We start from the raw sequence: 10,504 nt of genomic DNA, 5'->3' as shown, positions 1-10,504 counted from the left end.
GAGAGCTAACATTAGTCGTATTTTGCATCTGTTTATTGTCACCGGCTCGCTTGCAGGACCTGCACACTCTTTTTGATTGCTATTTAACACTGACCACACATCCTTGTTCTTGCTGCCATCTCATTCTAGTGTTGATAATGCGCATAGTCACCATCTTTCCGCTCGCTGCCATTTTTGTGTCATCCTCGTCGCTGTCGGCACTCATCCACGGTCCCTCTCATTCTGCATCTGGATCATTCCTTGCATTCGCTCACAGGCGGGCCCAGGCGGTCGCGTTCATTCATGTTCGTCTTCATGCATGTACCATTTCCGACCGGCCTCCGTTCAAACCCGCCACTCGCCCTTGCCGTACTTTATCGTTCGTCCCTATTCCTGCATATGTCCGTGTTCAGACACCTGCAAGTTTTTATCATAGATTCTGATGTATTTTTATCCACCGTCGGTGGTGCAACAAAAAAAGGATTATTCACATCTGGGGCTAGCTGTGCGGATTGAGCTGCTTTTGGTGATGCCTTCTTCACGTCACCAAGTTGTACCGACGTCCGAGGCCGGGACCCAGTCCATCTGAGGAGCTGTGGTGGCCAGAGCTCCGCAAATTCAAAAAATTAGACACATATCAACAAAGTGACCCGGATCATGGTGAAGCTGGGAAGTCTCGCGAAAAAAAAGATGAAGACACGGTATTTGATTGAATTTGAATTAGGTTGTCCTCGGCTGAAATTTGTTTTTGAGCCGACCAAAATGGCCCCCGGACGTATCACGCGGCACCATGCGCGGTGCCGGTGACGTTAGACTCAGTACTTTCCAACTTCCGAGCAAGTTCGCTGAAGATTTGAAGTTTCACTTGGTCGGATAGGTGTTGATACGGTCCACCGGGCGGTACCGCTAATCGACTTCGATCATACCTATCGTGGAACGCGCGTACAATGCTTGAACTGTCGTGGTACACCCATGAGGGGCGATTCAGTGATAATAACACATGATAACAAGTATGGTCTCTGCGGCATGAATCAAAGCTCACAGCTGGCGCATGCGCAGAGCCTGGTCGTCAGTACGGACGGGATTCATGAATTTAATTTTACTTAGCTGAAATTGACCACCGAGTGCTCATCACCCAAACACGATCATGATCTACGCGATCGAGTATACTTATCGGCGCGGCAGATGAACAAAAATCGGCCGGCGTAAGAACATCCCCGTCAGGGAATTGTATACGTGGCGCAGGGTTTGGCGGCGGCACTCAAGGGGTTCAGCTGCATGCAAGACATGCGATGACCATCTGCACTTTGAACAGGTCTTTCCGAAGCCAATCAAAGGGCGGTATCAGTCGTGAACATTTATCGGGGAATGAGCAGTCACCCATAGCCTCGCACAGGTCGCAATGACAGAACCGTGCCAAGTCCAGCTAGAATGACAAATTCCGAAAGGCTAAAGCTGAACGTGAAAGGTATGATGGAAACGCGATCAGTAGTCTCAATCAATCATCGAATTGAGGTGGATAGGGGATCCGAGCTTGCTTAGTCGGAATGTTGTATCCGAGATGAAATACGTGTTACGACGACACACTGGTTGACAAGTAGTAGTAGTATTCCGCCGCCAACTACTGATTCTATTACCTGTCCAGAGACAATCAACTTGATTGTGGCTACAGGATCAATGTTCATGACCATGATGTGGTGCTTGCTCAAATCGCAAGCCGCTAGCCATGATACTCAATCAATCTCAACCGCAGAAACAGACAAAACCAAACGTACCAGTATCTGATCCCGGTGAGAAATCGATGGAAGGGATCATGAGGACCGACCGATTCAAAAAAACGATGCAGCTTACCCGCAAGGCCGAGGTCCTGGCTTGTCCTATGGAGGGGATATGTTCAAGCGCCGTTCACGGGGATATGCAAAGGTACATACCAGATTGATAAAAATCTTGGGATGACCAAGAGGGCCTCCTCCTAGGATAGACGTCCATGGCATCTTAGGACCAAGTCATTGCAAAAAATACTTGACGTACCACCATCGCAAACTGCCTTGCGGCCGTGAACAACACGAATGGGTTCACTGTTGATCATCTCCATTGCACTGAGAGGGTTTGGCTGAAGGTCCATGATCGTCTGCTCAAAGCGAGGTCCAGAGCGGCCATGGGGACGTGGTCGCTGGCTGGTCGACCAAGTTGTCGGGTAGTTGGGAGCCTGGGACGCAGCAGCACCTTCTGACGGGGTTTCATGGGCAGGGACAGGGGCACCGGACGAGGATGAGGATGAGGCGAGTCGAGCGAGAGGGCGGGCAAGCCGCGGGACAAAGCTACGAGCAAGCATAGTGAACGTGTTATACGACGGCGACGACGACGTACAACCGCCCGCCACCGACGGGCGGACCGTGAGAACAACGTTTGAAGTCCGCGCCGAGTGTTACCGAAATGTGACATCATAGTGAGCGTGACACTGGCAGAGGCAGAACTTTCGGGGCGGATGGAGAACGCACTCGACTCTTGGCCGACCATGCACACTGTTCCAGAACGCTATAGCCCTCCTTTATCTGAACATATAACTCCGCCCGCCAGCCCTCTCCTCGCCACTTTAGATATCCTTGTTGTCTATTCATTCTTGCTCTCTTAAAATCCCTCACGATCATGGCTTCCGGCCTGAATTTCACGGACAAGACTCAGGAGTCCCTTGCTGCTGCGATTCAGCTAGCAAAGGACTATGCTAATGCTCAGGGTATGTGTGTCATAGAAGCCTTCAGTCAACATGGCTCACCATCTCTTTTTAGTCCATCCCGCTCATATCGCGTTCGTCCTCTTGAATGAAGGCGGCACGGACCAGGCTGTTCCTGGCGGCTTCAGCCAGCAGCACAGCAATTCGCTTTTCAACTCCGTGATACAACGAGCAGGAGGTGATCCAGTGAGTCCTTTTTATCGCGCGTTGTGCTTACCCTCCAGTAACCTCACACCTCATATACAGGCTCTTGTCAAGCGCGGACTCCAGAGGCTAATTGTCCGCATACCCACCCAGTCCCCGCCACCGGATGACATTTCCCTCAGCTCTAATGCTTCCAAGGTCCTTCGTGACGCAGAATCGCTACGAAAAACAATGCACGATTCGTACATTGCACAAGATCACATTCTTGCTGCCCTGATCAAGGACACGTCTCTCGCACCCGTTCTCAAGGAAGCTGGTCTTACTGAGGCAACCCTCAAAACCGCCATCGACCAACTTCGTGGCAACCGGAGAGTGGAGAGTAAAAACGCTGAACAGGGTTTCGATGCATTGCAGAAGTACGCTGTGGATCTCACAGCTCTCGCCGAAGAGGGAAAACTCGACCCTGTGATAGGTCGCGACAATGAGATTCGCCGAGCCATTCGTATCCTCTGCAGAAGGTGAGTTCGCGTATAAACGCGACTCGATGAGATGCTGAAATATGTGCAGGACGAAGAACAATCCGATTTTGCTGGGCGAACCAGGCGTCGGAAAATCTGCCATAGCGGAAGGTCTGGCTCAGCGTATCGTCAATCGCGATGTTCCTGCTTCCCTGCTCGGACGTCTTTACTCCTTGGACATGGGTGCCCTCATGGCCGGCGCAAAGTACAAGGGGGAGTACGAGGAGCGTGTCAAGTCCGTTCTTAACGAGGTCGAGAAGGCATCCGAGGAGGGTACTGGCGTCATCCTCTTTATCGATGAGTTGCACCTCATCATGGCTGGTCGTGGTGCGGAAGGCGGCGGCATGGACGCCGCAAACTTGTTCAAGCCTTTACTCGCTCGTGGGAAGCTCCGTTGCATAGGAGCAACCACACTTGCTGAGTATCGCAAGTACATCGAGACTGACGCTGCCCTCGAGCGACGATTCGCGCAGGTGCTTGTGAATGAGCCCAGTGTACCGGAGACCATAAGCATCCTGCGGGGTATTAGGGAGAAGTACGAAGTGCATCACGGTGTGCGCATTATGGATGGCGCCCTCATCCAGGCTGCAACGCTAGCGCATCGGTATTTGACGTCGAGAAGGTTGCCTGACGCAGCGATTGACCTCGTCGACGAAGCATGTGCAAGGTATGCATTTTATTTTTATTTCTATGCCACAAAGTTACTGATTGCCATTAGCGTTCGTGTAACGCGCGAAACAGCACCAGAGGCTATTGACAAGCTTCAGCGTCGCAAACTCGAGCTTGAAGTTGAGATCCACGCCCTCGAGCGAGAAAAAGATCAAGCATCAAAAGAGCGTCTTGAGGTTGCGCGCAAGGCGATAGCAGATGTCGAGGATCAGCTTCGGCCTCTTCAAGCCGCGTACGAGACCGAAAAGGCACGCGGTGACGAGATACAGAATGTACGCAGAAAGATCGACGAGCTGAAGGCGAAAGCAGACGAGGCAGAACGCCGATACGACCTCGCCACCGCGTCAGACCTGCGTTATTATGCTTTGCCAGACCTTCAGTCTCGGCTCGCTCAACTGGAGACGAAAAAGGCAGAAGAAGATGCTGAGATGGGTGGCGGTACCGACTCCGTTACACCTGAGCAGATTGCAGAGATCGTTGCAAGATGGACGAACATCCCCGTCACCCGCTTGATGAGCACCGAGAAAGAAAAGCTACTGAGGATGGAAAAGATCTTGAGCGAACAGGTGGTCGGTCAGCCAGAAGCTGTCAAAGCTGTCGCCAATGCGATCAGGTTGAGCAGGAGCGGTCTAGGCAATGCTCAACGACCCATTGCCAGTTTCTTGATGGCGGGCCCCTCGGGTACGGGTAAGACGCTGTTGAGCAAAACGGTCAGTACAGATCATATTGCCATACACTGAATCATATCACTGACCCTCATGTCGTGTGCAGCTCGCGACGCTCCTGTTCGACTCTCCGGATGCCATGATCCGCGTTGATGGCTCAGAGTACTCTGAGAAGCACTCCATCGCACGTCTTATTGGTGCACCTCCGGGCTACGTCGGTCACGACCAGGGTGGCCAGCTTACCGAGTACATCCGTCGGAAGCCATACTCCATCGTCCTCATCGATGAGATCGAAAAGGCATCTCGGGAATTCGTGACGCTCTTCTTGCAAGTTCTCGATGATGGCCGTCTCACTGACGGTCAAGGGCGTGTGGTCGATTTCAGGAATACGGTCATCATCATGACGAGCAACCTTGGGGCCGCATATCTCAACGACATGGGCGATGGTCCTGTCAAGTCGGAGACTAAAGAGCTTGTCATGGGTGCTATCCGGGGCCACTTCCCGCCCGAGTTCATTAACCGTATCGACGAGATCGTCATATTCGTGAGTTGTTTCTCATGCCCGTTATCTCGATAATCTGTATGCTAACTATTTCTTAAGCGGACGCTGTCACAAAAGAACGTGCTGAAGATCGTGGACGTTCGACTTAAGGAAGTCCAGGAGCGTCTGGCCGACAAGAAGATGGTGCTCGACATTGACGGCGACGCGAAGCAGTACCTCATGTCCATTGGGTATTCGCCGATATATGGTGCTCGGCCGCTCAACCGCGCGATCCAGAGCGAGCTCCTCAACCCGTTGTCGATGATGATTCTCTCTGATCGCATCCGGGAGGGCGAGACCATCCAGATTCGTTTCGACGGCCCTCACAACCGCCTGTTGATCGTTCCCAACCATGAAGCCAGCGCAGACGGTATGGATGTGGATGACGACATCGACGATATCGACGACATTGAGATTGAAGAGATGGACTGAGCATCTAAGGCTGGACAATGTATGGTAGCATTTGGCGAGCATGGGATCGGATTAGCATAGTGTAGAATATCAACGCGTACGGTACACAAGCAGACCTGTAGATTATTGGAACCACCACCGGCACTTTCAAAATGTATCATAGCAATCTCACTCTTCCCTCGTAAACTTGTAAAATGACTTTCCTTTCTCGCATATTCGCTCTCTCGAGGCCGAGCCGCAGATGCAGCGAGCTAGGAGACGGATTAAGAGAACTTGGACCTGAAGATAAACACGACGTCCTACATTCATTTTGAGGACGAGATCTCGCTGAGCACCTTCATGTGCGTGTATGAGGATGCAGAAGGGAAGAAAGCAGAGGTCGAGAGGCAGAACGAAGTGTCGGACTGCGAGCCTCCCGAAGGAGCGGAGGGAGGCGAGCTTATCGGCGGGCTCAATCACGGCGCACGCTTCTAGCGATTCCTTTCTAGTCTCTATCTGTGCTATGGTCTGAGAGCGCCGATCTCTGGAAGGGAGTGGAAGACATGGACGATATCATTTCCACGCTCAAGCTGCAGACGGAACAGCTGGGCGGGCGAACGGCGCAGCTGGAGGCTGAACCTTCCAGACTGAAGGCGGAGAAACGGGCACGGCGGCGCGTGAGGCACGCTGACGAACAGGCCAAGAACGACCGAGATGAATGGGATGGGGTCACAAATACCCAACACCACTCATAGTGCTCCTCCCTCGAGCGAGCGCGAGCAAGGGCCGCAACGCACGGCAGGCGAGAGCGCCCCCCTGCTACAGCCAGGGATGGACATCGCCATTGTGCACCAAAGACAGCGCCTGGCAAGTACGACATGTGTGGTGCGCCGCCGCCCTACGGGAAGATGTATCAGGTTACCCAAGAAAGAAGAAGGACGCGCCAGTCCCGGTCAGCAGACAGACCGAGGTCACACTCCTTTACGAACCGTGGATCAGACTCGGAGGACGCGAGCACAACGTGTCATGGTATACACTCGGTGGGTTGACTACAAGCTGACCTTCCCCCTGCCTTGGATTCACCGGAACATGAGATAACAAAACAGCTTCCTTGGGTATCATAACGCATGAGAGCGACCAACCCTGACTGGGACACATAGGCTCGCCCAAACCTCGCAGCGCTAATCGTCCTCTTGTTTGAGAGCGAGGCCAGGATGCTTAGCATCCGCCGGGGGGAAGGGACGCCCCGGAGGCCAGGGATCGTGGAGGCGGGGGTTCTTCCACGCGATGACCGTCTAGCGAGCCCAACACGATGAGACGCCCGGCAACGCTGAGGAAGACACAACTCACCCTCTTGCCCTCCTTCCTTATGACGATGTCCCAGTCGTCCAAGTGCGCCTCGTAGTGCAGGGACACCATCCGGAAGAAGCAATGTTGCACCCACGGGTCGCGGAGCCGCCACCCTCCCCGTCTCAGCTGGTGCACACACTCCCGGGGTATCGTCTTGCAGTTGTCGTCGGTGAGCCCCAGCATGTTGATCGCGTAGGGGCATTCGGCGACGGGGCAGCTCCACGTGAAGTCCGCCCGGATGGTCGGCGGGTGGCGGAACGCGGCTGGGATGCGCCGCATGATGTCGGGATTGGGCGGCGTATGAGGGCGCAGCAGTTCGTCGGAGCTGGACGGGGAGGCCGGGGGGGACGAGGGCGGCGAGAAGTCGGGGTCGTATGTGCGCATGAAGGCTGCCTCCTGCGCGTCCTCGTCCATCCGCTGGTCCTCGTCCGACGAGCGCCGAAATAGAGGAGCAGCATGTCGCGGTTGGCGTTTGGACGCCTCAGGCTGTAGACGCACAAGGTCGGGGGGCGAGGGCAGACGAGGCGGGCGAGATATCTCACCTTTGGTTGGGGCTTCCTACGTCGTGGTGCCCCAGGAGGAGGGCCGTCGTCGCTGCTGGAGCCGCCGTCATCAGTGGACGGGTCTACGATATCTCTACTCCACCAGACGTCGAGACCGCGTGCTTCTTGTCGTGCCCGGCGCGATCTGCGGACCCAGTCCTCCCAAACATCTACATCGATGAGCCGTCCTTGCCGCCGCTTCCGCTGGTCGTACAAAATCCAGCCTGCGTGCTGCGCGAGGAGGGAATATATCTCCGCCCGTGAGACGTACCGCAGCGTGTGCTCTTTCCCCGCCCTGAGCTGCCCTTCCGTCTGCGGCTCGATGTCAGAGTCGGCGGACGAGTCGTGCATGCAGCGGGACTTGCGTGCGGCCGGCGTCTTTGCCATGAACGTCTGATAGAGCTCTACGAACCACTCTGGTGTGCGGTCGACGAGCGCGCGGTTGCTCTCGCCGTGGACATCGACGGTCTGGGCATGCAGCCTGACTAGATTGTGCATGATCCGCAGCGCACGGTACTGGCCAAGATACTGCGGGGACAAACGAGAGGGGTCAGTGGCCCTGTAGCCACGTTTGGTGTGCACCACTCGCCTTCCGGCTGGCAGCATAAGTAGCCTCGTCCATGGAAACGATCTCAAAGTAACGGGATCTACACGACATTAGCCAAGGCTACGGCAGTAGGAATTAGAGGTCCACGCACCGGTCTTTAGCATGTATCCGCAATCCGTTCGGAACCTCTTTGGCTGCGCGAGAGAGTGGGTATGTGCGGGTGATTCAGGTGGACGTGAAAGCGGGGCGTACAAGTCAGATACCCGACGGTGAAGTGTTTCGCGCACTGTATGATGACTTTGATTCTCATGCCCCTGACGGCGTATATTTGCTGCAGCGTGGGCGACGCCGAGGGCACCCGCGACTCCGTTTCCCTGCAGTAGGCAACGTTGCGTTTGTGGATGTCCTTGTTGAGCCTGGCGATGGCTTTTGCGGTGAGCCACTTTGTCGAGTGGATCTCGAGGACTCCACGGAAGTAGACCCCGTACTGGCTGACGCGCTTACGGTCGTATCCCGGTTCCTCCGCCTCGCTTTGCGTAAGCCTGGACTGGCATGGGTCAGGGTCAGTGGTAGGGATATTGAGCGCAGAAAGTGGCACGGCTCGTCGAAACGCACCCGATGGGACGGTTGCCGCATTCGAGCATCACGCCGTGCAGCTTGAGGACGTTGGAGGGAACGCTCTTGCAGAACTCTGTGAGGACATCCTCGTCCTTGTACGGGCCATATGGCGACGCAATGAGCTGGCGTATGGGGGTCGACATCCGCAGGGACGCGAGCCAGGCGAGGCGAGGGAGCACTGAGCAAAGTGTAGGCCGCGCTGGTCACGTGCGGGCCCCCGCGAAAGGCAATTGAAGGAATTCGGCGGACGGGCGTCGCGCAGGGTTCATGCGTTCCATGGCCGCCCACGTCCTCGACGGCGACAGCCATATTTCTATTCCTGTGGGCATCACCGTCGGCCTGCTCGCCTCGTTCGTGCAGTCTCTGGGGCTGACCGTCCAGCGCAAGAGCCATGTCCTGAACCAGGCGCTGCCCGAGGAGGAGAGGAGAGTCGAACACCGCAGACCGTGAGTCGTGTGCAGCCGCCTCGTTCTGGTGGCACGCTGACGTCCGACGCACAGGCTCTGGCTCCTGGGCTTTGGTGCGTCGACTGCGGGGGGTGGCTTGTGCCCGGCGCTGTGCTGATGGTGTGCGTCGTGTCCAGGAATCTTCATCTCGTCCAACCTCTTCGGATCCGTCTTCCAGATCGCCTCGCTGCCCGTCGTCATCCTCGCGCCGCTCGGCGCCGTCTCGCTCCTGTGGAACGCCTTTTTCGCCCGCATCCTCCTCGGCGACGCGTTCTCCATATGGATGCTCATCGGCACGCTCCTCATCGCCGGCGGCGCCGTCCTCATCGCCATCTTTGGCATCGTCCCGGAACCCACGCACTCGCTTGAGGACCTCCTCATGCTCTTCAACCGCCCTGTCTTTATTGTATACTTTTCCCTGCTAGGCTTGGTCACCGTCGTATGCCTGGCCATCGTGAGTTGTGCCACCCGCTCCGTGTCTGCGCTGCTCATTGACCGTACGGACAGTCCCATATAGTCGAATACTCGTATACCCGCCGTGTAGCGTTACCCGATGTCTCCCCACCCCTGTCGCCTCTTTTAGCACCCATCTCCCAGCCGTCCATTCTCACCACGACTACTGCGGCATCGACAGCCGACCAGCCGAGCGAGCGGACGCCTCTCCTCGACCGCAAATCCCAATCGCGCGCACACTCTCGTTCCAAGTCGCGTTCTCCCTCTGCGTCTGTCCTGTCTAGCGCCATTGAATTCACGACCAAGTTCACTCGCACACCCCTGTTTCTGGCCGCCTCGTACGCCTCGTTCTCTGGGATCATCTCCGGGATGTGTCTTCTGTTCGCCAAGAGCGGAGTTGAACTCCTCGTGCTCACGATTGGCGGAGACAACCAGTTTTGGCGTTGGCAGGCATGGGTGCTCCTGCTGAGTTTGGGAGTCTGTGCGCTGCTGCAGCTGTGGTACATGCACAAGAGCCTGGTCCTCGCGGATCCGACGATCGTGTGTCCCTGTGAGTGGCCCGCTGTCATGTGTCCCCTGCGCCGGAAGTTGACGGGTGCGACCAGTGGCCTTTTGTTTCTACAACCTTTCGTCGATCCTGAACGGCCTGGTGTACTTTGACCAGTTCTCTCTTCTGTCAAATGTGCAGCTCGTGCTCGTGCTGCTGGGGATATCCATCCTGCTGGGGGGCGTCTGGATCGTCAGCTTTCCGCCCGCTGGCGGGTACAGCATCGACATTGGCGCGTGGGCGGCAGACGACGAGGCACGGTCGGTCGCGAGTGGGGAGCTGGGCGAGTTTGCTCTTGACGACGGGGAGGAGTCTGAGCAGGAGGACGAGCCGCTGCCGATGCACGCCGGGCGGCGGGCGG

At 56.1% G+C, this 10,504-nt stretch overlaps 3 protein-coding genes across 3 annotated transcripts; 1 reads left to right on the top strand and 2 right to left on the bottom strand.

The window, feature by feature from the left end:
* Positions 1-1,826: 1,826 nt before the first annotated feature.
* On the bottom strand, positions 1,827-2,314 carry FIBRA_09043 (uncharacterized protein; the record flags this gene model as incomplete). The annotated part of the gene is made up of 3 exons (XM_012330641.1): positions 1,827-1,856; positions 1,911-1,951; positions 2,011-2,314. The coding sequence occupies 3 exons, from the start codon at positions 2,312-2,314 to the stop codon at positions 1,827-1,829; spliced, it is 375 nt and encodes a 124-aa protein (XP_012186031.1).
* A 314-nt stretch (positions 2,315-2,628) lies between these two features.
* FIBRA_09042 (uncharacterized protein) lies at positions 2,629-5,682 on the top strand (the record flags this gene model as incomplete). Its single annotated transcript, XM_012330640.1, has 7 exons — positions 2,629-2,716; positions 2,769-2,899; positions 2,960-3,375; positions 3,425-4,042; positions 4,094-4,754; positions 4,816-5,253; positions 5,311-5,682. 7 exons carry the CDS (start codon positions 2,629-2,631, stop codon positions 5,680-5,682), a joined length of 2,724 nt encoding a protein of 907 aa, XP_012186030.1.
* A 1,139-nt stretch (positions 5,683-6,821) lies between these two features.
* On the bottom strand, positions 6,822-8,840 carry FIBRA_09041 (uncharacterized protein; the record flags this gene model as incomplete). The annotated part of the gene is made up of 6 exons (XM_012330639.1): positions 6,822-6,935; positions 6,991-7,476; positions 7,533-8,091; positions 8,231-8,273; positions 8,332-8,621; positions 8,695-8,840. 6 exons carry the CDS (start codon positions 8,838-8,840, stop codon positions 6,822-6,824), a joined length of 1,638 nt encoding a protein of 545 aa, XP_012186029.1.
* Between the last annotated feature and the right edge of the window lie 1,664 nt (positions 8,841-10,504).

This window comes from Fibroporia radiculosa, assembly GCF_000313525.1.
Source record: "Fibroporia radiculosa TFFH 294 genomic supercontigs, scaffold7169, whole genome shotgun sequence".
Taxonomy (NCBI): domain Eukaryota; kingdom Fungi; phylum Basidiomycota; class Agaricomycetes; order Polyporales; family Fibroporiaceae; genus Fibroporia; species Fibroporia radiculosa.
Note: the sequence above shows the minus strand (reverse complement) of the source record. Positions and strands in the feature narration are given on the sequence as shown.